We start from the raw sequence: 26,428 nt of genomic DNA, 5'->3' as shown, positions 1-26,428 counted from the left end.
GCCTCAAGCTGTATTTGTACTTATTTGACTAATCATGCCCTCACAGCTGTGTGGTCGTATTTCTCTTTCTATTTTCATGTAAAGTTTGTTGATCTAATTAGTCTGGGCTAACTGAATACACACAAAAGACCAGAGGGAGTTTGTCATCACTCTCCACCTCCGTCTTCCAAAAGCATATTGATATCTGAGAGTCTCTCTAGCTTGACTTTCCAGATCCATGCTCGTTCATGTCTTCTGGTTACCCCTTTACAAACACAGCTTCGCTTCTGTGGATTACAGGCACGGCCTAAACGCGATGATGTTGAACATGTTGAGTGACAAAGGAGGGCTGATGATTCCTGTATTGTGAAGAATCACGTCAGCTGTCGGTTTAAATAGTACTCATCATCATCAGGGCTCCTCCTGTCTTTGATCAGTCAGTTTGTTGTGGCTGCCTTCCATAAGCTGCACCATGTTGTCAAACTGAACAGTCTTAGAATACAAAGAGGGGCCCATAGACCACAGAAATAGCTATACAAAATATTTCCATTTCAAGGGGTTTAGCCTCCTGTTTTGTAAAAGAAGAGAACAATGTGTATGCACAGGACAAAATGTAGAAACTTGGTGTCCACATTTTTGACTAAGGTTGGTTTTCTCGTTTCCGCAGACTATGGATGTTTTCTTTCCCCCTTTGTTTACTTGTTATCTTTTTCAGACGAGACAAATACACCATACTGCCATGATATCTCAAATGATCCTTGAGTGTTAATGATGGGTTGTGTCCATTTTCTTTTGCCTGTATTTCATAGTGAATGAGCCGTGGTCTGACCTGGTGCAAAAGAAAACTAAGGTGACAGTTTTCGCAATGTGAAAAACATTCATATTACGATATTTCTCAGCGTATTCTACAAGGGAAATTAAGCCAAACCCATGCTCGGCAGTCGTGAGTTTTTACAGTGAACTTCTTTTGTGAATTCTCTTCATGTATGCCTGAAATTGAGACACACTCCTCCCCTGGGCGTACCTGATGAGTAAACCCTCAACTCATATCATTAACCCATGAATATAAACAACAGCTGAGAAATGTAAAGATATTAGATTTTATGTGAAACCGCAGCTCGCCAGTTTGTATTTTTTCCATTCCAGTGTTGCCCAGTCATAGCAAACATGTTGAGGTATCTGCCCAGCATGTGTGTCACCAGTGAAGCAGGCCCAAGTTACCCACAACTTGGGTTGCCATTCAGGTGCCGGTTGGCTCAGATGCTGGACTAGGCACAAAGCTAGCAGGAAAGGATTGTTCCGGCTCAGGATGGTGATCAGGCGGCGGGCTAGCCTTGCCAGCTCAAGACCTGGATTGTGGCTGGCCGACTGAAAAGAAGATGAAGCTGTTCACTTTAGACTGGAAGACTACTGGAAGAAGCCAGGGAGGACTAACCACAAGTCAATGTGTTTTCAAAAGTGTCCTTTCCACTGAAGCGTATGCCACCAGCATTTTCTTTACGGCCATGATGCGTGTTTAGAATTACAACAGCAGGTCACCTCTTAGCAGGGCACATCTCCACGGTAACATGGTGGTAAACTGCTCTTAGGTTCAAGATGAATCAACACGAGTAAAAGCGCTGTCTTCTTACCAGTTAAGTCTCCTGGAAAATGGGATTACCATATGGAACAAATACCACAGATCTTGGTGTGCACATAGCTGAGGGCGAGAATGTTCAGGGACCAGCACCATATGTTGCCTGTGCACTTACAGTCCAGAAGACTCTATGCACTGTGATGCCTGCACTTTGCACTATTGTGCTTTTTCTGTTAATATCATGACTTGCAAGTCAGACACTATTGTAGGGAAGACTAAGTGCACTGGGTTGCATGTAGAAGAATACATTTTAGATTATCATACATTCCTACATCTAAGCAACGCATTCATATAATGGAAGAGTCTTCACAAATATAACTGCAGTACCCCAAAGATGCTGCAGTGATAATAGTTTATTAACTTACACATTCACCGTGACTTTATGCAGCTGCATCTGTTGCTTCAAGCCTAGATTAGACGTTTAACTTAAACATATTTGTCTAAACTATTAGCGTGCTCCTCGTTTGTAAAATATGCTGCCCTGCAGCCGCTAGACTTGTCCATTTCTGCAGTTAGCGACATTCAGCAACCACTGCCACTTGGATACAAACACACTCGCGGTTAGTTTCCCGTCATCCCAGAAATCCTGGGGCAGTTGGGCTGATAACCACCATCACGTGACAGCTCAGCGAGATTGTCGTTGTTCGGCTTAGTGAAACCAGATAATGAAAAGATATCCTAAATATGCTGAACTTCCTCTGGGCGGAGGTTGAGTCCAAAAGTTCAAACAAAGTTCAAAAACTAAGCCAGGTGTGAATTTAAAAAGCTGAAAATCTATAATAATACAAGTGATTAATATACCAACTTTAACTAGTTGCGTTAGAGGGAGTGGTTTATCTGTGTCAGCTTCATGAACAGTAGCTATGCTGCCAGTACACTTTAAGTGCAGCAGACTGTATTCACTGTTATGCATGACTTTGCTCCTTGCACCTTCACTGTTCACTGCTGTGCTTTTATATACCAATATCATCCTAAAATAGAGGTTGACTGAAGTATTAAAAGTAGTCTTATAACATATTAAGTATACCTACTTATTACTACTTACAAGTATTTTCTTAATGTATTTTTTATTTGCTCCCAAGTTCAGTTGACAGCTCCATTGCAGCTAAAAGAATAAAGCTAATGCTATCAAACACAACAAATATAAAGCTTCCATAGTCAACACATTCATTTAATGGAGGAGCCTTCACTAATACGATTACTGTATTTGTGTATTCTTATTATTATTTGTATTCTTTTATGCAGCTGCATCTGTTGCTTTAAGCCAGTTAGATATTTGTCTAAACTATTAGTGTGCTCCTCATTTGTAAAATATGCAGCTCTGCTCAAACTAGACTTGTCCATTTCTGCGGTTAGCTACATGCAGCCACCACTGCCTCTTGGATTCAAACAAACTCAGGGTCAGTTTCCAGCATCCCACCAACGGGTAGAAAGGCGCTATGTACAGTAAAGGTGAGCTCAAAAACTAGCAAGACCAGAAGCACGTACATGAGAATCACCTCTCTGAGTCAATCCCATGATTCCAGTAAATCAAACAGCTAGCTGAAGTGATCCATGCTGTGGTGTGGTGTGCCGTTTGTTCCAGTGATTGGATCGACCTGAACTGATGATTAACAACTGATTAATGGACCTACATTTTTATCAGGTCATTTCATCTTCCATACAGATTCTGGCTGCTCTCAGATCTCAGACAGTCAGAGGACATCAGTGACAACAGGGTTTTAAGATGAGATTATGTTTAAGACTGAGTTTGAGAGGCTGACGCCATCTCTACTGTAACTCCTGTTTACACTTACCCTCTCTGCAATTCTTTATTGTTTTTGTGTATATTTTGTATTGTTCTATTTTTTTGTTTCTTTAAAAGTGTCTTGTTTGGCAGGTCATGCTGCTCACATGTGCCTTAAATTGCCCCCCCGGGGACAAATGAAGTTTTCTGAACCTGAAATCTGAATCTAAAACATCCCATAGTTATGTTGCTATAGCGCTAGGCTGTTGGGGGACTTCCTATGAAGCACTGAGCACTTATACTCGAATTTCTTATGTCCTGTTACTACTCTATAGCATGTTATTAGCTGTGTGGCCCTGTTATTCCCACGCCATACCCATTAAATCGTTTTGAATACCAGCTCTAGCCGTATATCTTGTAATCTTGTTAGTATCCCGTTTAGATGCTGAATGTGTTCTTTTATCAGTTGTATGCATGCATGGCAGATGTGTCATCTTGTTCCTCCAGCTTCTCCGTCCTCTGTCTTTGTTGGCCTCAATCAGATCTAAGACAGTTCTTCCTGTTCCCTTGTAACAGGAAGAACTGTCTCAGTGTTTGCTCTGAAGGGTTTCAGGCTCTCGGTCGTGTAAAGCATCTTCAGACAACTGGAATTGTTATTGGTGCTACAGAAGTAAAACTGAACCAAACATAAATTAAATGAATTTTTAATTTATTTAGTTTCCCTATTAATACAATCATGTCCCACCTCAACAGTCCATCATTCTCAAAAAGCATCAAAAACAAACTAGGCTTTAATGTTTAAATTCTAACAACATAAATTATTGTGTATTCATCAGTTCCTTAAACAGTCTCTGATAATGCCCAGTAAATCACGAGGCACAATAAAAGGCACCAGAACGAAGCTTGAACAAATAGAACAGAACACTGACACAGACACAGACATTCTCACGTCAGCCTGTCAAAACAAACCATAAAAACAAACTAGACATCATCTCAACAAGCACAATGTCAGATTATTTCGTTTTTTTAAATTCAGTTTAGAACACTTATAGAACCACAGACATTTCATGGTGAACTAACGGCTTAAGAACGCATGTACCTTTTTGAATAAAAATGGTTGAGATCTCACATGTTAAAAACAAAAGGAAGAGAAACAGAACACAAGAGATGAACTTTCTCTTCTTCAAATTAATCTCTTCCGGTGCAGTGAACCGCTGAAAGCCAAACAGAAGTAAAACATGAAATATGTAAAACATCTATAAACTAATTGACATATATACTGTATATATATATTTGTAGTGTATGGTACCTCTTATTGAAGTTGGTTACCAGAGTTCCTCTCCCACAGTAATAGCAGCTGGCTGCCTGCTTGGGGCTCTAACTCCTACATGAAACAAAAAAAAAAACTTATATAAATATGTTGTGCTAATTTTGTGGCACCTACAACTGCAGATGTCAATACCAGTGTGTAACCAATGTGATGCATAGCATAACGGTGTGTTGTGTGATTGTTATTGAAAAGCATTATTGATGGTTCCTTATTAAAGTATACAGTTTAATTATTCACTAGTAGGTGTAGCAGAGTAATAAAAGTAAAAAACCAACAGACCCAACAGTCATGCTGCTGATTCTGTGTAATTGAATCATTAATTGAAAGGGACATGTTCAAAATAATAGCAGTGTGGAGTTCAGTTTGTGAGGTCATTCATTCTGTGAAAAAACAGAATGAACAGGTGGCTCTTATTTAAGGACAAAGGCAGCAAATGCTGTAAATGGTTATAGAGGATTAGTAAAATGGGTCGTTGGGTCAGACATTGCTCAGAAGAGCACTTTGATTAAAAATGATAAAAGACATATAAAGAAGTGTAGAAAATGATAGGCTTCTAAACTAAAATGATCTCAAACCTTCTTCTTGGTTTCAATTTTAAAACATTTGAAATGACATAAACATGGAAGAAAACGGAAACCTAGCATTGGAATAGATTGAAGAATAATCAAAATGACAAAGACTCAGACGGTCTAAAGTTACCTGCAAGTACTGCAGCAATTAGAAGACACCTATGTGAAGCCAAGCTATCGGCAAGAAGCCCCAGCAAAGTCCCATTGTTGCAAAAGTGTGCTGAAGAGGCTCACTTTACTAAAGAGAAATGGTCCAACATTTTACGGACTGATGAAAGCAAAACTGTTCGTTAAACAACCCCCAAACACTGAATTCAAGTCACAGTACGTAAGCATCATGATATGGGGATGTTTCTCATACTATCGTGTCGGGCATATTTATGTCATACCAGGGATCATGGATCAGTTTGAATATGTCAAAATACTTGAGGAGGTCATTTTGCCTTATACCAAAGTGGAAATGCCTCTGAAATGAATGTGTGTTTCAACAAGACAGCGACCACAACACAGCAGTAAGGGAGCAGCATCTTGGTTCTAGACCAACAAGATTAATGTTATGGAGTGGCCAAACCACTCCTCGGGCCTTAATCCAATAGAAAGCTTGTAATAACAAATTAAATAAAAATTCTCTTCATGATTTGATTTGGAAAAGAATGTGCAATGTCCGCAATACATTTGTGTGTATGGCTATTATGAGGATTTTATGTTTTACTAGTAAACACACTGCTACTTATTTTGAACTGTATATGTTAGAACACACACACACATGCACACTTGAATTGCAGGAATTACAACTATTTTTATACACAGTGTTTTCAGGGGCTCTAAAGTGACTGGACAAATTGATATAATCATAAATAAAGGGTTGGTTTTTAATGCATTGTCCAAAATAGTTTGCATTCCATGGCTGCCTGAAGTCTGGTGCCCATGGATATCACCAAGGAATGTTCTCCTCCTTTGTTATTCTTTGCCTTTAGTGCAGCTGTGTTCAGTTTGTTTTGTTTGTGTGTTTCCTGACTTTAGTTGTGTCTCCAGCCATGCATGAAAATGCATCACACTCCCCATACGCCATTTTACAGCTAATGTACAGTACATGCTGCAGATCAAGACTTCCCCATGCTATTTTGTACCCATCATTCTGGTTCAGGTTGATCTGAGTTTCATACTAATCTGGTCTTTGTGTTCATGACGATAATGAATAGTTTGCAGCTTGTGGTAAACCTCTGTGCTTTTACTGTGCAGTCTTCTCTTTGTGGACTTGGATAATGATATGCCTCCCTCCTAGAGTCTGTTCTTCACTTAGCTGGATGTTATGAATGTGTTTTTCTTCAGACATTCAGGACTTTCTCAGAATCTACCAAACTGTTGATTCAGCCACTGCAAATGCTCCTGCTATGTCTCTGATGGGTTTGTTTTGTTGTTATATCCTTAGGATGGATATTCCTTTGAGCAACAGAGCAACATTTTTCCAAATATAAATGCCGCACTTGAAAACTACTCCAGACCTTTTATCTGATCAGTTGCTGAAGACATATTGAAGCAATGTCTTAAGTCTCTCCATGAAACAGCCTTTGAGTTAAGTGTCCATTCACTTTTGAGCCCCCGAAAATAAAGGATAGTGTAAGAAAATGGTTGAAGTGAATACCCTCAAATTATAGCTAAGAGTTATGGGGTTCTCTTCATCTATCTCTGATATGAAGCAGACTCAGCTGCTCTGTGTGTATGCACCTGTCCATCCCTGCTGATCTGGACCTTCTTGTTGTCGTTCCATGGGTTGAGGATGTGTTGGGTGCACTGGAAAGGAAGACTCTCTTTGTGAATCCACTCTACACTGAAAACTCCACCTAGTCCCACAAGGCCCCAGTCCTGACAGCTCTCCTGACCGATGGCTGATGTCATGCGGGCATAACCCTGTGAAAAAGGTCAAATGTGTTAGTTTTATTCGTCAGAGTTCTGCCACATCCGATCTGTTTTCCTGTCAGTTTTACCTGGAAGTGTCCAGAGCTCTGGACAGAGAAGATGAGGATGATGAGGCTATTTCCCAGGAAGGCCTTGGTGAGTTTGTTCTCATTGGTTGGTGTAGTAGACCAGATCCCTTTCTGCTGAGAAATTTCTACGTTCCTGATGTTGCTGCTCTTCATAATGAAGTATCGGACTGATGAAAAGACCGTCCGAGGGGACGCTGGCTTAAAGAACTGCTGGGAACAAGGAGTGGAAAAAAAAACATTGTAAAACTGACAAACCAACCTTTTACCTGATGAGCAACTAACTAGTAAAATGTACCTGCAATTCCCACAAATGAGATGCTCTTAATGAAACAGAAATCTCAGTAATTGTCCAAACTCACTAGGACATTGGACAAACACAGTATTTTCATTAGCTGCCAGAAAATAGGCAGAGAGATAACAAAATGTAAATAGATTAGAACAATGTTATAAAGGTGCAAATATACTGTACACTTTTAAAAGATTATAAAAGAGAAAATAAATGGATTACAGCATGCATGAATAATTAGTGGTTGTGTTCAAATGTGCAGATTTTGTAATATTAACAGTGTTTGGCTGACAGTGAATACCTTTCCTGAGGTGGAGGGACCATGTGTGTCAGAGGGTCTGTCCAAAGCCACAGAGCAGGAAGAACTACTGGAAGAGTGGGGATCATCAGAAAGATGATTGATGGACAGTGAGGACTCATTTCTGCTGTTTGCTGGAATCCGACAAGACCTGAGGAAAACAGTTAAAGTAGCATTAATATGAGCATGACCAGCCCAGGCAAGCAGAAAATGACACTGTATGAAACGTTATGCAAGAACATGCCTGGCTCTGTTCACCCCTGGTCTTGGGTGAAGGGCCACATATACCTATCAGGCATAACATTATGACCACCTTCCTAATATTGTGTAGGTCTCCCTTGTGCCTCCAAAACAGTTGTGACTCATCAGAGAATGGACATGGGCCTTCTGAGGGTGTCCTGTGGTGTCTGGCAACAGAATGTTGTTAGTGGGGGCCTTTGGGTCCTATGGGTTGAGGGGAGGGGCCTCTGTGGATCATCCCACAGATACTTGATCAGTTTGGGATCTAGTGAATTTGGAGGCCAGGTCAACAACTTGTGCTGTTCTTCATGTTTTTTTGACTTGTTACTAAAGAGTTTTTGTGTGTGTGTCTGTGTCAGGCTGCATCCTGCTGGGGATGGCTGCTGCCATCAAGGAGTGTCATTGCTATGGGATGGGGGTGCCTGGTCTGGTCTAGGTGGGTGCTACATGTCTAAGTAACATCCACATGAATGCCAGGTCCAAAGGTTTCCCAGCAGAACACTGAATTATCACAAGATGGTCGATGCGATTTACTTCTCCTGTCAGTGGTTTTATCTCAGGGAGGAGTTGAGTTGTGCAACGGTCAGTTGAAATGCATGGTAAGACCACGTGTGAACAGACATTTAAAAAAAAGGCAAAAAAAATAAAGTAGCAGAGTAGACTGAAAGAGCAACACTGAGACTGTCTACATGAGAGGACAGAGAAGACCATTCTATTTAAAAACGCTCATGTCCTTAAACGGTCATGAGTAGTTGATCTAGTACCAGTTTGTTGCTGCAACTCCATGACCTGCTGGTCAACCACCGGAGTACTTTTGCTAGAGTGGGTTATCCATGAAACAGACGGTTAGATCCCCAGAACATGCCACATGCCGAAAAGTCCTTGAGCAAGACACCGAACCACCAATTGCTCCCAGTACAAGACATTGGATGTGTTGTATGAATGTGTGTGTGCTTGTGTGACCAAACAGATAGATTTGTCATTGTGACTGTACTGCTTTGAGTACCAATAGGTAGTTGTACATAGTAATACAATCTTAGAACATTCCCCTGGTCTTCTATCATAATTACATTTAGCAGATGATGTTTAAGAAAAAACAGCAGTATACTTCAAATCTAAAGACAGAAGTGGTGATATGTGCTTGACTGTTACTCTAATACCAAGCATGACATTCTGAACATAAAAAAAACATCATCATCAGTTCTGAGAATTCATGATACCTGTCACTGGTGGTGCTGGTGGGTAGTTGGGGGCTGTTCTTGGAGTTCTTCACAGAGGCCCTCGGCCCTTCCTCCAATGTCATGGGCCTGGGTCGCTGACCAATCCCTGTGGGCTGCTGCAGGCCGGCTGCCTGCTCCTCTGCTCCAAGCACCTGAAGGAGGTCAGTTAAACTCCAGTCAGTAAGCAAAGGCCATCTATCCAGTCAAGTGAAATGTAGAGGAACAAAGAAGAATATCACATACAGAAACCAGAGTCTGGATGATAGCCTCATCCTGCTGAGACCAGGGCTTTGAAGGACAACGGATCCTCTTGATGAACAAATTTTGCCACTTCTGCCTCAGTTCAATCACCAGACCTGCAGCCTGATAAGATACACAACAAGTGAGGGAGCGTCACATCCTATCCACCATCAACAGTAACAACAGTAAAAGTATAAGAGAGATGCAGTGTCTTAAGGTTACAAAGACACACAACAAAAAGTATAAGTACTGCACCCATCACAAATTTATTTCAGTTAAGCCCAATCACAGTCAGTGTGCTTCTGTGGTCACCTTTGCCTCACAAGTCAAAAAGGTTGGGAACCACTGGTACAGAACACAATCAAGGTGTTGTCATAGGGAGACAAATGTCTTCAGTGTTCATAAAGTAAGAGTCAAAAGGTTGAGAGGTTAGTTTTGACAGGAATGTTCATTCACCTCTTTGTCCAAATGGAAGACGAGCCAGTCATCTATCCTCATCTCTGAAAGGTCCTCTGTGTCACTGTCACTGAGGTCTTCTAGTGGACTGTCTGAAGAAAACAGACAGACCTGAAATACTGTGAAGTGATTTTAACAGTGGTTACAACATTTAGGAAGGCCATGTCTCTTTTCAATTGGTAGAGTGGTCCTAAGATATCAAACCAGTCAGAAGGCCGAAGAATCACATTATAAGGATAAGGCAACGCCAGAAACCAGACCAAGTGAATATCTCTGGGTGAGAATGTTGAAGTGCTTAGACAGTGTAAGGATGATTTGGTTTATGTTCAGTTCTGTTATCAAAACGAGAACACTTATTCCACGGTGCTAGAAAAGAGAATTAAATCAAGGAGGAAAAATGACCATCCTGGTCCAACTTGTTCATGTTCTGGAGATATCTTGGGAGACTGCTCATTCAGTTTCCATGTAATTTGTGTCAAAGGCTTGTGACCATGTCCCTCTGGGTATTTTGTTTTGCAATAGAGTTGATAAGCCATCAGTTTTTCTCTATCTACAAAGGGTGTTGTGTCCTTATTCTTGGTTGGAACCCAAAGCATGTTATCTGTGTCTATTAGTTTGTGGACAGAATGAGGAGGAGAGCGTCTTGCAGATTACGTACAGTGCATGCTGTCTACAAATGTTAGACTGAAAGTCAGAAGGTCAGAATGATCACATGATTCATGCTAACTAACTTGTGGAAGTAGGGATTTTTGGTTAGGTGCATGGAGAAGGGAAAATGTATAATAGCTGTAGATGGAAACTATCTTAAACCATACTACCTTCCCACTATTCTATATTATTCTCTTTAATCTCAAACTTGAACACACTAATAATAGTAGGCCTTGGCAAAGATCTTTTTTAAGTGAATAGATGGCCATGTCTGTGACTCATATGTTTATGTAGGACTGGTTTGGTTTTGCCTATCTTGGTTCATTGTTCTTTGTGATGTATTCTTTGGTGATCCACAAGCCAAACTGCCAAAATAGCTTCTTGTGTGAAGGGTTGAAAGCTGACAGACAGATATTGTCATATTTTGTGCCATATAAAACATAGGACTGTACCGATACATACACATACCTGGACATGTAGTGGAGAAAATATGCAGTAAAAAAGTTTCTGTTTACCAGTAGTGTTCTGTACAGCAGGTTCATGGAGGGTGGAGCAGTGTAGTTTAGCACAACCTCCAAATATGGCAACGGTGATGGAAGTCACCATGGAGCAGCAGCGGACACTGGCCATCCTGTGTCCTCGGCTCATCTCGTCATAGATGAGCCAGTCTGTGGGAAGGGCCTGGGTTGATTTGGCTGGACTGTTCTAAATAGAAAAAACAAACAATGATGACTACACATCTACAGTGCAGTGCTTTCATTTGCACGGCTCCTGTCCTCTACCTAGTAAATAACTAGTAATACAAAGCACATAAATTGTTCTCAATAATAATGTTTGGTTTGCAGTTTATTCATCTATTATGCATAAAAGCAAATAAAATATAAAAAAAACCTTTCTCTAACCTACTACATAATTATGTAAAAAAAATCAGTTTACATATGGGTTCTTAGCATTTGTGATAACTGGTTATGAATGCTAAAAAAAAAAAAATTCACTCAAACACAGCTGTAAAGGTCTGGCCCGTATGGCAATGCTCAGGGGGTGGAAGGTGAAGAAGATCCTCCTAGATACTAGTACTCCTACCTCCTTGAACTTGGACTGGTTCAGGACAGACGTAGGATGAAAGTGAACCTTCTTCTCTCTGCTGCTGGAGAGCAGGGAGGTCTCCTGGTTGACATGAACCAGGTTTGGGTACATGCCAGCCACCAGGGCTGCCTTCACCACGGCCCAGTTCTCAGAGTTTAGATTCACATCACGGATATCACTGCCTCCGCGGGCCCGCACAAAACCTGGGGGGAGAAAAAGGCACAATGACTTAATGTCAAGTTCTTCTAAATTCTTTAAAACTGAGCAACAAACTTTTTACGTGTAATTTTCCATTCAATACAAAAACATGTTTTCAATTATCAATTGAAAACATGTTTTTACATTTTTTTAAAACTGAAATCTGTTGTTAATCTTTTTATTCTAACCCTTACTCTCTGTAGATGACCTGCTGACATTTTTGACTCTATGTATAAGTATCATGTGCATCTAATGGAACAGATAAACTCTCATTACACTCACTAGTCCTGAACATCCAGAAACCTAAACCAGAACTAGTTTATTGTATGGGCGATACAACACACATAGTGGAGTAAGTAAACTGACATAAATAAGTAAATAAAAGATAAACAAAATAAGACTCAAACTGACCAATAGCACGGAGTTGTCCCAGCAGCTGTGTCCTCATGCCAAGTATCATGTCCATGGTAGCCTGGGACAGGAAGTTCTTGTCACAGAAGGCTCTCCCCCAACCGTCACTGTGAGCTTTCTGCCATGCCTGGCACCGCAGAGGACAAACATGACAAAATCATCCAACATTAGCATTCATCTGAGCTTGAGAATATGACCTTATACTGCCAGGCAACATTACTTCAGTGGCCATTTTAGAGACCTGTAGAGGTAAAATAAACATGTATTTCAAAAGACTAGGTGTAGACTTGAGAAAAGTAGGAACTGTAAATAGCATTTTTCATAGTAGAAATATGTTATTGCCTCAAAATGTATTGTGACGTGAGTCCTAATACAGAGGCTAAGAGGATCCCCTTACAACCCCTCAAACCAAGCTCTCATCCAGACACACACATCTCAAAAGGATCCCTGCTTACCTGGAAAGCTCTCAGCAAGGCCATGTGGTCACTGAAAGTGTTGGAAGTGAAACGCTTGCGGCAGTGTAGGGCCGCTTTTTTCTGAGAGCCCTCGGTGGGAAGGATGAAGGGATCACGATAGGCTAGAGTACATGCAATGGTTAGAATGGGGTCCAGACACTTGAGGACAACAGCGCACAGCACCATCTTGCCCAGGTGGGGCTCCACAGGTAGATCAGCCAGGTGGTAGCCCAGATCTGTCAGGTCCTCATACTGGTCCATAGCATCTATTGTCTGAAGAGAAAGGTGGTGTGTGTCGATACAAACACAAAGAATATGTTAGCGTGCATATACATAAAGTAAATACTGTATATAGCCCACTGTGTCAGAAATCAGAATTTTGTTACCTTTAGCATTTGAACAGCGTTACGGACTGCATGTGCAGGAGGAGGCTGTGGAGCTTTGGACAAGAAATCCGCTACTAGACATGAGGAGGGGGCCAGCAGTTTGGTCTGCAGACACAGTTCCTTAAACACACAACATGACATGAGTCTACATACCAAAGATAAAGTGAGGAAGCAAAATATCAGTAAACCAAATTTCATTGCCTTAATTAGTTGGTTGTGTGGCTCTTATTTGACAAATGTTTATAAATATATAAAAAAAAATAGCAGTCACATTTAATTCATCAAAATCACTTAGTTAATTCTGCCTTCTCTGTCCCATACATATAGAATGGGAAATTGAAATATATGATACAAATCCTTTGATTGATTAGTTATAAATAAATCGTAAATGCAGTAACTTCAGTGAATTAAAAAGAAACAACTTATTGATGTACTTTGTGAACCAATAAAGTCAGTATAACATAATAAAGAGTTAGATATGGCTCTGTGTGTGTCTACCTGCAGCGGCATCCGCAGCAACTGTGGAACCTGGAATTCCAGCATGTTGTTGAACCTGAGTCGACTGAACAAACGGAAGCAAACCCCTGGTCTGCATCGCCCGGCTCTGTGGACACGTCGCAAGATTTTTTAGAGGATTGAAAAATAAACGGCTGAATTTAAGGAGCATAAAATGGCAGGAGACATGCTGCAGATTGAATATTAAGCATGTGGACACTATTGATGTTACCTTCCTTTCCTTTGCAGCGCGCTGGCTTTTGAGATCCAGACCGTCTTTAACATGGATACATGACTGAGGGTATCAAAAGACTTCTAAAAAAGGAAACAACATGGATTAGCAAATTACTTTTCCCATTGTTAGATGCTACTCTCATATTGTAAATCGAACAGCGACAGCACCTCCTTGACCTTTCCCGAATCAATGACAAAGACCACATCGTTGATGGTGATGCTTGTCTCAGCAATGTTAGTAGAAAGAATCTGTAAGAGAAAAAGGACGAGGTATAATCTAGTTTCACAGTGAGTGGGTATTAGATTACTGCAACGTGATTTGAAAGAAAATTGGAGGCACATAGAAAAATGTGTTAGATTACATAAAAAGGGAAAACCATACTATTAACTCATAGTAAAGATCAGTACTGTACACTTGTGCCACAGTTTTTGAAGGTTCTTGGCAGACAGGGTGTTCCAGACTTTGTGTTCTTCTAGTGACTGCTGATAGTTTTCATGACTCTGGTATTGTTCTTTGTGTTGTGTACTACTGCTGAATAACTATGTGATCTATCCCACACCTCTCTTACTGGTAAGGATAAGAATGAAAACATCAGGGACCTGAAAGTTTTGTACAGTACTGTTTAATTTGGCACAAGTGCTGGTATGAATACGGTCTGTGTACTAAAAAAATCAGTTGCAAAAATTAAAGAAACTGTGCTGCTGAAATATCAGATCATTTCACTTGTGTTCCATGAACTAATATAAATATTAAATGATCATTATCTGAACTGTATTTTATCATTAATAAGGCACACAGCAGAAAAAAACACTACCACCAGGGTCTTGCCTAAACAATACTCACTGGAAATATTTATTCTTCCACCTGTCTTAATTTAATGGGGACTATGACCCTGATCTTGGGGTGAGATTGGGGTCCCAGGGATTCCCTCGCTCAGTTAAATTAAATGTTTCTCAAATATACCGTACTGTAATTCTATATAAAGGAGCAAGCTTACCTATCAGTTCTCCTACTAATTTATTGTAGCTATTGCATTATTTGTCTATGATGCTCCAAAAGCAGCAACACTCACAAATGAAATCGGTATAGCCGTGTATTATCTCCTTTTTCTGAACCTATTAAACTTTTGTACGCAACAAGCATCTGTACTTGTGTTGGTATCTGCAATGTAAGTCTGGTTTTTAATTGGGTATCAGTTCAGATACAATGCTGGAATATAGTGGTATGTGTTGCTCTTGAGTTATGAAAAATTAGCTACAATCCATTCATTTATATGTATGTAGCAGGTTGAAAAGATGCATTGAATAAAGAATTTTATTTATCAGTGACTTACTATCTTCCTGACACCAGGGGGCGAGGTCTTCATGGCTCTTTTCTGATCCTGCGTCTGCATGTCAGAATGCAGAGTGAAGACCTGGTAGCTTAGAGAGAACACACTTCTGTAAAATAAATGACACAGTGCCATGCAATCTAATCTATGCTCAGCACAACCGATAGCGGTGACAGCACAAGCAATGAAAATAAAGCCTGTATTAAAATGTAGTGTTGCTTCTAAGGTTATTCTGGATTTATTTCAATTATTTCAACCCAATTCTTTTTATGTATAGTATAAATTTTACCTCTCAGGGTGGGTGGAGAATCTCTTATCATCATACAAGACGCGATCCCTGAGCGCTACTATGTCATCATATCCAGGAAGAAAAATCAGGATAGCACCTGAAGACCAAAAGAACACATTCTGGTGATTGGTGACACGGCTGCCATGTAGATGCATTTTCTTAAACTCAGCATGGCACATCACTTCTTGGTATTAATACTGTCTATTTGATGGAGGAAGGTAATTACTTGCTTACAAGTATCAAACTTAAAGTGCTAAGCTGCAGCTTCTAGATCTGTAGGGGCGATCTAAGTGCAACAATATCAAAATAGATGGCACCCCAGAGGGGAAGGTGAACGGAAGAACGTCTGGGTTTATTCTCAACCCACTTCCAAAGATAGACGGCAACTCTGAAGGACAAGAAGGACAACTCTGGTGATCATTAAAAGGGCTCACCTCACACAAAAGCCTGCAAGAGGTGTGATGGAGCAACAGCTGACAGAATAACTGAAGACCTAATCCAATCAAGTCATTGGTTTAAGGAAGTTGCCCTATTTTGATTCCACTACCTCCATAAATCCTTTTTATTTACCTCCATTGCTTCAATTCCAAGACCTTATTATTAGACTCTGTTAACTGCTTACTATTTCTGTCTCTTCAGATTTTATAAGACAAGCTTTGGCCTGTGACTTACATTACTTGGTGGTCTTAGAGAGCATTAGAGAGCTTTTTAGATATTGGTATGACAAACAACACCATTCTATAGCAGAGATAATATTCCACTCTGAATCTTAATGTCAACAATGTCAATTGGATGTACTTCCTCTTAGTATTAATAACCGTCTCATGTGATTCCATGTTTACTTGGCAAAAGGTCACCATGGTCATGTAGTTCTTCTGCTGTAGCCATGAATAATGAATAACATCTCAACAGGCAGCTATGTTGTTTAAGTACGTAATGGTGAGCCTCACCATCACTGGTAGTGGAGCAGATGTTGTGCAGCAGATCCATGATGAGATCCAGGTCCACCCACTGATCATCAAAGCTGTGGTGATAGAGTTTGAGCATCTCCTGCTCTTCAGTGCTCATCTCTGCAGTGGCACGCTGCACCAGAGCGGACTCATCCACGCTTCTCACCTCTCCCAAAGGACTGCTCAGTAACGAGAATACAGTGGCTTCAGAGAGTATTTAGATCTGTTCACTTTCTGCATAATTTGTAGTGTTGTAATTTAAAAACTGACACTTGTGAACAAGTGAAAACATGTTTTTAGAATTTGTAAAATTATTAAAAATCCAAAAGTGAAATCTCTCTGTTAAAAGCTTTGTACGCCTGCATTGGGGTAGTTTATGCCCTTCTTCCTGCAGATCCAGTCAAAGTCCACCAGACTGGATTGGAATTATCTGAACTACCATCTTTGGGTCATTCTGTTGGGCTTAAATCTGGCTGGGGCATTCAAAAATGAATACACTCCAGCATTGTCTTAGATGATGAATTGTGACCCCGACCTCAAATCACTTCACTCTGGAGCAGGTTTTCTTCAGTGGCCCTTATATTAATGTCTGCATTCATACTTCCCTGAACTACAATCCCTGCTGCTGAGAAGTACCCCAATAGCTGGGTGCTGCCACCAGCATACTTTGCCGAAAAGATAATAAGGACAGACAGGAAATGAGGAGTGCCTTGTGTCTCCAGACATAGTGCTTGGAGTTCTGCCAAATAATGTTTCACCACAGTCAGTCTTAAATGCTTTCTGGCAAACAGCAGGCTGTCATATGTCTTTTACTTCAAAGTGATTTCCAACTAGTGACTCTACCGTAAATACTTGATTGATTGAGTGCTGAGATGGTTGTCCTGGCTGTAGGTTCATCCTACAAAGAACTTCTGAAGCTTTGTTTAAGAGACCATTAGGACCATTATTGAGATCACTATGATGACTGGAACACTCAAAGTTTCAGGAATAGATTTATACCTTTGCCCTGATCTACGCCTTGCTGCAATATTGTAACAGGAGAGTTCTTCGGACTACATGACAATATGAATATGCTGGACCTTTTACACAGAAGTGTTTGCCCTTCTAAACTACAATTGACTCAATCTGCCATGGAGGGCCAACTAAAATGATCTTAATACTAAGAGAGAGAATTCCACTTTTTGATTTTTAATACTTTCCCCAAAGTTAAAAAAAAAAGACAAAGAAATATAAATAAACTAAAAACAAAAAAAAATAAAAATATACTTTCACTTTGTCACTATGACGATTGAGTGTAGAATTACAGAAAATGTAATTTATCCATTAAAAATGTCATCTACAACACAATACATGTGTTGTAGATTACAATGTGTAATAAAATCTGTTATTTTCAATTTTATTTCACTGTTTTGTGCGCTAAGGTTGTCATTACACTCACATGGAGGATTTGAGTAGATCCACAGCATCTGCCTGCTGGAAGTGTGTGGCGAAGTCTAAAGCAGTCCTAAAATGAAATGGGTTTGAAGATCTTTGAATATGTTGACTTGAGAGTAAAGTTCAAAATGCATGCAGCTATATTACTAGTCACTTAATAAATATCGGGCTTAAATTTCACATTATTCTTTTCAAAAGCCTATTAAATTATACGAGTCACCTATTTCTATTGCAATAAAAGGACATATCATGAAACATATGAATTATTAGAAACTGTAATGTGACTAAGGTAATTTAACATTTTCCTACCATCCATTGGATGCCTTCATGTTGATGTCAGCACCCATGTTGAGCAGCTGCTCCATCGGTAGAAGGAATCCTCGACCTGCTGCTACCATCAGAGGCGTGGCCCCCGTCTCACTGTGCGTGTAGTCCACTAAATAAAAGAACGCATGAAGAAACCGTCAGTGTCAAACTGAAATTAAATTTGGCAGATTGTGTTTACTAAAGCACCCCATACATATCTGCTCATGGGAGAAATTTAGATTTGATTTATTATTTAGTTTTCATGACACTTCCTTATGAAAACCAGAATTGCTCCTGTGTTGTATGTGAATCAATAAAAAAAGACATTATTTATTCTTAACATGTACGTTATTATTTTGTAATTTACGTGAACATGGAATAATTCCAGAGACTGCTGACAGAGATCAGCCATGAGAGTCATACCGTTAACACTTTCATTAAGGATGAGGTTGAAGAGCTGAATAAAGCCATCTTGGTCTTCATTAAGAAAAATGTTAGTAATGCAGGAGTCCATCTCTTTTATGAGCCATGGCTCCAGCTGCTCTGTGCTGTTCTCAGTCTGTGACACAAACAGATTCAACAGTAAGGTTTCACACAAAAACATAAAACAATCACCAGACAGAGAAACACTTTATTATACAGGAGAGATGTTGTAAACCACAATAATATCTAGACGTTCATTAATGTTGAGCAGTCGAAATAGAACACAATAAACACACAGCTGCCTTCTGCCAAAAAACATGTCAGGGTCTATGTTTAAGTTTTTGCACCTACTGGTCAAATTTAAGTTCATTTTAAGAGACTACAAACCTTCAAGTTGAGTTGGTAAAGTAAAGTGAGAATGCCTGAAATCCGCATCCCTAAATAACTAAATAGTTTCAACTGCTTTTAAAGTGAGTGACATCTTTAGATAGATGATAGATAACTCCATGCATTTTGGGAGACTGTTATGTACCTCTGCACCCCAACTGGCCTTGCAGTCACAATGCAAATGTCTTTAGATGGCGAGAAAGAGGTCAGATTTAAATAGCAATGGCAAATTTACATGACAGCACATGAATGGGTAGGTGTGTCATTGTGACTGTAATATGCTTTGAATTCCAGTAGGTAGACACACTGCCACTGTTGGATTACATTCAAGAACATCTAAGCTATCAATTGATAGTGTTAAATAAACATCTTGATAGTGAATAAATAAATAAATTCTAAATGTGTGTGACTTGGTTTACCAGCTTGTTGAAGGGCCTGTCCTCTCTGTCTCCACAGCCACTGTCCTGCAGTAAGCTTGGAGCAAACACATGGGTCCTTGGTTGGTCCCCAGCTCCGGTCTCCACTGCCTCACACCACTCAGTCAAACGTTTCTCTTTTCTCTCCTCTGAGCACCAGAATAAGGGATAGACACAGTGAGTGAGACTAGACCAGACCAAAGGCTGTCGATTAATGAATAAAGACTTCATACTTCTCTGCGTCTCTTCCTTGTATTTCCAGGTGTCCTTACTGTTGAAGCCAGTCAGTCTCAGAATGTCCTCTAGAAAGAATTCCTTCACTTCAAACTGTCTCCCTTTGACTAGAGAAAAAAAACATAAAAAAAATAACAATTATTAACATTCTATTCCATATACAAAGGTGAACCTTACACTGAATTCGCACTGTAAAATAACGCAAACTCATTGAATTTCTTCAGAGATCATTATGGTCATAACACCAACATTCTGGGCCTCTGGCATAAAAAAAGTTCCAACAGTCAGAATATGGGCATTGAGAAGACTAGGACAGCAGTCAAAGAGAAAGAAAGAAAAAAAGAAAAATAAATTAATTAATAAAGAAAGATACAGAGTCAGGCAAAGGCAGGTTATGAACTGTGACCAGGTTCTGTCATATTTATCCTCCAACCCGTGCACTCTATACCTAATCTTTTCCAGAGCCAATCCCAACATCACCTCTCTAATCCAATGAACATAGGCAGAAGGGTTCTTCCCCTTCCAGTTCGGCGGTATCAGACAGCAATGCAAAGGCAATTGCATTTTTGTTACACATTTATTACAAAGCAACCAAACGTTTGAACCCATTAAACAGTTTTTTTTTTAAAGCTTTGTCATCTTAACAGAAGGCCTTCCTTGTAGGTTATCTGCAACTGTCACAGAAAAGCCAACTGACCGACAAACCACAAAAGTTCATGTGACTTACGGTAGATAACAGGGCAGGAGCCAAAGTACTTAAGGAACAGGTCTATATCCAGAGCGGCGCTGGAGAGGATCACTTTCAAAGTAGGGATCTTCTGAAGCACCTCCCTCATCTTAGTTAGCAGGAAATCAGTTAGACCATCACGCTCATGCACCTCGTCCTGTTGCGATAAAGACAGTTTGAGATGATGTACTGTATTTGCTCAGTCAGTTCACAAGAAAACTCAAACTGGAAGTTCTTGTTTTTGCTGACCTCCAGTGGTTTAACCTGGTGTACTATAGGACTTAACATCACTGCTAGATGCAGTCAGATGTGAAACATTCAACTAAGGAGGGCAGCAAAAACACTGCTTTTCAGCCGGGTGGTGAGTCACTCTTGGGGAATAGTTGTGGTTTATTTCATTATGGCATATTACCCATAAATGTTGCTATGGTGGCTCTAAGAGTCATGTTCTGTCATATTTTGGGCAATTGCGGAGTTGCACAAGACAGAGTGAGTCCAATATATTCTGCATCTGCCGCCACCCTCTTTGTCTTGTCTTCCATTTGAGTTAATGCCTCCTCTGTGTATAGTCCACCATCAAAATGAACTGACTTTTCAGCTATCACTAACAGTTTTATTCATATTTATTCTTGTTCCTCCTGCTGCTACTTTCTACCGTCACCTTCGTGCTCGTTCTGGGGGTTTCAGGCCGGGTGTTGTAAAGCGTCTTGAGACCAATTGATTTGTTATTGATGCTGTATAATTAAAACTGAATTGAACTGAACTGAATTGTGTTATTTAGCTGTTGGGGATCCACAGAATCCACTTCACAGATGTAAAGAAATCATCATGTGAGGATCAATCTGCCAGTAATTAGGTGAGCTAGCAAGCTGTATTGGGTGCAGAACCCCAATGCATTCAGCAAAATTGCTGTTCCATCCGTATAATGTCTAATCCCGTTTTCAGGAATTGCTACACAGAAGGAGAGTGAAAAGTTACAACGACCCAAACAGTCACATTTATAGGAAATAAACCAAAATTACCCTTGTTTTTTCTGAGAATGAATGGCGTCTGCATTTATAGCCTTGATGCTTACCACAATAACATGGGTCACAGTTGCTAGACGAGAATCTCCAGCCATCAGTGTTCTGAGGAACACTCCACATGTGCAAAACGTCAGCAGTGTCTTGGGAGAGACCCTAAGATTTGCAAAGTCAACACTTAGTTCTTGAATACATTCTTTTTAAAAAAAAAAAAAAGCCAAATAAACATGGCTCACAATCATCCTCAACCAAGATGAAGGGGCAACTCTGTGGAAAGCAAGGAAAACCAGGAAAATACTGGCTCTAAGCAAACCTTCTATCGATTACTCAGACATTCCAGCTTCAGGTCATGTGTTAGTCACAATTGCTATGACATATTTATGTGTTAATTGTTGAAGTACGTGATCATTATCAAAAAATGTATTAAAATTTGTGTCCCTAGTAGAATTCTTCCTTTTTTTAATATAACAAACCTGCTAAGTCTATCAGAAGTAGCTTTTTTGTATAACTAGACTTGAAATTTGAGGGGAGTAGTGGTTAGAGGTGCAGCTTCTACCTGCTCTCCAGTCTGATGTGGTAACCGATTGTCTGGCCCACACTCTCCCCTCTCTCGGCTGCCACTCTCTCAGCCACTGCGATGGCAGCCAGCCGTCTGGGCTGTGTGCAGAAGATCCTGCAGGGCTCTCCATTCTTGCTGCAGTCATCCAGCAGGAACTGTGGAATCTTCAAAATAGAAAGAAGCAGGTTAATTGAAAGACTAAAAAGTTATCCAGTGTTTGTGGATTAAGTCTGATGTCATTAAAAATGGACTGAATATAAATAAAAAAAACAACCCAAGCACAATTCCCAGATCTTGCATTTTAGTTTAAATGCAAGATCTGAGAAAAGTGATTTGCCATTTGTCATTTGCGTGATTTGCCATTTTGACCTGTCAGGAGATGTTAAAGTTGGATCTGTTTGTCACACACAGACCCACCTGTGTAGTTTTTCCAGAGCCTGTCTCTCCCACCACGAGCACCACCCTGTTTTCTCTGATAAGCTGGACGATCTCCTCCTGATGTTCATACACAGGCAGGGCGCGCCGGAAACTGTCCAGCTCGGATGGACTCCTCCTCCGAGGTACCATAGGAATACCGTTGTTCAGGCGTCCGCTTGCCCTGTTCCTGTCATAACTGTTGTCTGAAGGAGGAGACACAGAATATTAGGTGACCCAGAAAAACACTTCTGTTGAGTAAACAGTCTGCATGCAATATTACGGGGTGTATAAAGAGCCACAGGTCCATGTGTATGACTGAGTATGGTTCTGAGCTATACACACACAGCATAGAGTATCACAGAGGACAAGCATACACTTCAAAAATACAGCAGTACTGTGTGCAGTGATGTGGACGTTTGTGCTTTAGAATATAACTGCCTGTTTTGGTTATAAAAGAAAAACATGTATATCCCTGATTTACTATGGTGTTGCCAGTAATGCCCCTTTTAATTGTTGCTCTAGCTAGCTTGACCACCACTGCACTGGTTCGCTTGTTAACCCAGGGAGGAGGTGCCAAGTCTGAATGTTGAGTAAAGAAACTGCAAACACCGCAACTGGCGATCACTACCTATCATACATTTAACTGTGACTGACCTTATGTCTCTTCTAAGTTTAGGCATTGTACATCGACTAATATTCTCTTCATGTAGTAAGTGTGAAGAGTGAAAAGTATTTTATACGGCAAGAAAGCAGAAGAGATCATTACATCAGTTTTACAATTTGTCTCATTTAGAGTGGATATTAACTAGCGTGCATCTCTGCAACCTAACGCATGGTACTACTTTACACACAGACAATGACAATCACCAGGTTCTGCAGCCACAGACATGCCACCCTTGCTGTTTATCTGCACGTCCGTGCGTTCCCTCTTGCTGGTGGGAAACCTCTGAAGCAGGTTGCGGATGAAATACACGGAATTGTGGGAAAGTGTGAGGGCTGTGGTAGGCTGAGGCTTGTCCGAGCCATCCTTCTTCCTGATGGTGAGGAAGCGATTTGTTCCCTTTCTAAAAGAGAAAAATGTCTTGATGAGCATATCACAGTTTCAAAGATAGTCTAGTTTGAATGAACCAGTACCACATTACTTGTCATGGGTGCCTTCCTTGTGGATAAATCACACACAAATGTGTTTTGGTACCAAAACTTCGCTGAAACTATAACCAAAGCCTGATTGCATTGCAGTGATTATGTCAATCTATTAATATTGAAGGTTTGACAACATTTCTGCTCCAAATAAAATACCAATACAGCCAGTTTATAATCAGTATGGAATTTCAGTACCACCGCCACACTCATCAGAGTGTCATCACATAGACCAGTAACAGGCTTTCATTTCTTCTTGTGTCACTACCAACACAAAACTACAGTCAGGCAGTCGCTGTGTTTACATTGCTTCTGTCCCTTTGTGGATTCGTTGTAACTGGAGTGAGAAGATGGTTTATAGCTGGCTTCACTTTAGTAAATGTGTTTTGGTGAAGAGGAGGCTATTGCCTTTCTGCAACTTCCTTAATGATGATTTGTTGTAAATTTACACCTACAGCAGACAATTCTAGCAACACTTGTTATCACCTTGTGGTATCTCTGTAGTAACCATGTAGGTTTCATTTAGAGGAGATCCACATCAACTGCATGTTCAGGCTTCAAAGCTACAATAGCCGCTTAACCAGTTAACTAATACAAGTTAGCTGTAAAAAAACTTCTAACCATAATGTGTAAATGACTTTTCTCAAGTCCCTTTCACTTGCAGTTATCAATCTTCTAAGCTACTGATGAACTTACCCTTTGCTCTTAGAAATGTAACCCAAAGACTGTGCCATTCGATGAATGAAAGCCCTCTCAGTGCTGGACAAGGAGGAAGGAAATTCCATCTCTGTTCAGGAAAGAATAAATATCAGCACACTCCGCAAGACTCAATATCATACCGTTCTGGACTGGGATGAGTACTGAGCATGTTTGTTGCGTATCATTTGTCAATAACAACCTTTAACGAGTCTGACCGAACAGAAGTTTGTAACAATAAATAACAATAAATTGATCTGGTACCTCTCTGGTCACTGTAGCGAAACCTGTCCAGAGAATTGTTAACTGCTATCTTGACTTCTTCATCAATGTGAATTTCTTTTAAGCCATTAGAGATGGAACCACGGGCGTTTTTGTTACGGCTCCTAACTGGTTTTTGTGAGGCTGCACCTGCATTCGACATGATGCCCTGCAAGACAATTCAACAGTTCATGTTACCACAATTCATCAAACCAGACAGCCATTCATTTCCTACAGCTTACCTGTTGGAAACTACTGTAAACGGAATACAAGAAATCAGCTAATGAGAGCATGGGAACAATTAGAAAATGCTGTGATTGTGTGATCAAGTAAAAGGTTAGATGTCTCCTGATTGAGTTAATAACTTTTGCAAATTGTAAAGAATTTAATTAGACACTATGTAAGGCTGACTGTGTTAAACAACACTGAGTCCTGTACTTGAGAAGGTAGAGTTGGAATGGATAGTGCTCTTTAGTGGTGTCACTAAATGTCATCATTAAGACAATACATAAATGTCTATAAATAAAACAACAGACATCTGTTTGGTATATTACAGAAATATATTAGCAAATTTAAGATTAGCCAAGACCCTTCATAAAAACTTGATTTACTTGATCAAAACACAACGACAAGTGTATGGTGTGTCAAGAAGTGTAGATCTTGTGGAAAAGGGGAACACGACCTATTTTAAATGGTTTAAATAGTCATTAGGAGCACTTTCTAATAAACAGGTGCCGTTTGTTGCACCTTGCACCAATAGATGTATTTCATGCGACAGGACTCCCATTAGACTTTGACTGAGGCAGACGTTATTCATCTGGATAATGGTAAAGTGCAATGATCACGTGTTTCGACCTTTTAAAGGGGTAGAAATGCTTTACCTGAACTTGTTTCCTATTGTACAGTTTTTTACAGACAGCAGTGGGACTCAAACTGAAGAGTCACGGGACGACAACAAAAAGATATACTGTATGCGGTACTTGTTTAACGTTATTGCTGTGTTTTTATAGCTAGTTAAAGCCGGTTAATGTTTTGTATTTCTCCAAAGCTTGCTGCCTTGAGCAGTCCCTCGTGTTATAAGTGTTCGGATAAGCGCGAAGCTACGTCCAAACTGTATCTTCTATATGGGATAGTGAATAATGTCATTTTTCGTCGCAGTTCAAACTAAGTGTTGCAGTGGTTAGCTAACTAGCTAAGTTTGCTGTTGAGACGCCTATACACAAGCGGCTCGTGCGTTTCATTTCACTGGTATCGAAACACAGAACTAATTTAGCTAGGAGTGAGAGAAACGTCGGGTTAAAAAGCCGCAGCTAGCGGCATGAGCAGCCGTGTCACCAACACAATAAATATACTGTAGTGTACCTTGAATAGTGGAGAGCTTCAGCAGCGCTCTAAACCTATCAACTCACAAGTGAGGGATGGCTGTGCAGCGTTGAACACTGTTGCCCTACTTCTTCCTCTGGTGCCTTCGAACTAAAGGACTACGACGCTACATCCGGTCCGAGCTTTTCAAAATTAAAGAGTAAAGAGGCGAAAGAAGTAACAGCCGTGTGTAAGTGCATGTGAGACCAGATAATTCGAGCACGCTCAAAAAAGTGTCTTGGAGTGATCATAACAATATTATTGCAACTGCTGCTCATGCTAAAAGCAGCAACAGCAACAATAATAATAATATGCGTCCTTTGCTGCTCCTCTCTCTCTAATCCGTTACTTCCGGTCTGCCTCACTGAGCCAGTGTTTGAGACAAGACATTATCTTGCTAGATTATTTGATAAACAGGTTATTTTTTCTTTCAGTGACGGTTGACCAGGACCAAAGGATCCCCAAATCATCAAGATGACCAGGTTTTGGGACAGATGGAGCAACTGTACAATTCTTTTATATTAATCGGAAATATTTAGCTTACATTCACATATAGCTTTTTGTTTCTATATTTGGTATGTAATGTAAGTAAT

At 40.2% G+C, this 26,428-nt stretch overlaps 1 protein-coding gene across 4 annotated transcripts; it reads right to left on the bottom strand.

Annotated features, from left to right (window-relative positions):
* Positions 1–4,000: 4,000 nt before the first annotated feature.
* Positions 4,001–26,343, bottom strand: ythdc2 (YTH domain containing 2). 4 transcript variants are annotated; one of them, XM_084572260.1, is made up of 32 exons: positions 25,836–26,343; positions 24,477–24,642; positions 24,213–24,303; positions 23,244–23,440; positions 22,377–22,579; positions 21,957–22,123; positions 21,454–21,556; positions 20,379–20,535; positions 19,651–19,758; positions 19,421–19,566; positions 18,615–18,750; positions 18,195–18,321; positions 17,890–17,955; positions 16,452–16,630; positions 15,502–15,598; positions 15,216–15,303; positions 14,050–14,130; positions 13,880–13,962; positions 13,651–13,756; positions 13,153–13,272; positions 12,767–13,039; positions 12,312–12,438; positions 11,700–11,905; positions 11,132–11,321; positions 9,969–10,060; positions 9,516–9,635; positions 9,273–9,424; positions 7,816–7,963; positions 7,229–7,438; positions 6,969–7,151; positions 4,651–4,725; positions 4,001–4,555 (listed from the first exon to the last, which is right to left on the bottom strand). In XM_084572260.1, the coding sequence occupies exons 2-31, from the start codon at positions 24,634–24,636 to the stop codon at positions 4,654–4,656; spliced, it is 4,188 nt and encodes a 1,395-aa protein (XP_084428386.1). In that variant the 5' UTR covers positions 24,637–24,642; positions 25,836–26,343; the 3' UTR covers positions 4,001–4,555; positions 4,651–4,653. The 4 variants fall into 4 exon arrangements, with proteins under 4 accessions (XP_084428386.1, XP_084428383.1, XP_084428384.1 ...); XM_084572257.1 differs by having other exon boundaries at positions 19,421–19,758; XM_084572258.1 differs by having other exon boundaries at positions 19,421–19,758; positions 25,883–25,925.
* Positions 26,344–26,428: the final 85 nt, after the last annotated feature.

The sequence above is a fragment of the Chelon labrosus genome (assembly GCF_963514085.1).
Source record: "Chelon labrosus genome assembly, chromosome: 22".
Lineage (NCBI taxonomy): Eukaryota > Metazoa > Chordata > Actinopteri > Mugiliformes > Mugilidae > Chelon > Chelon labrosus.
The sequence above is the reverse complement of the archived record's forward strand: the minus strand, read 5'-3'. Positions and strand labels throughout refer to the sequence as shown.

What these genes read in the sequence shown, in the direction of transcription:
- ythdc2 (XM_084572257.1), bottom strand. Translation starts at nt 24,636, where the DNA reads ATGTCGAATGCAGGTGCAGCCTCACAAAAACCAGTTAGGAGCCGTAAC. An exon ending in CCTTAATGAAAGTGTTAACG is followed by an intron (nt 18,322 to 18,614) that starts GTATGACTCTCA and finishes TCTTTTATTTAG; the next exon opens with TGGACTACACGCACAGTGAG. An exon ending in TGCTGTACAGAACACTACTG is followed by an intron (nt 10,061 to 11,131) that starts GTAAACAGAAAC and finishes TGTTTTCTTCAG; the next exon opens with ACAGTCCACTAGAAGACCTC.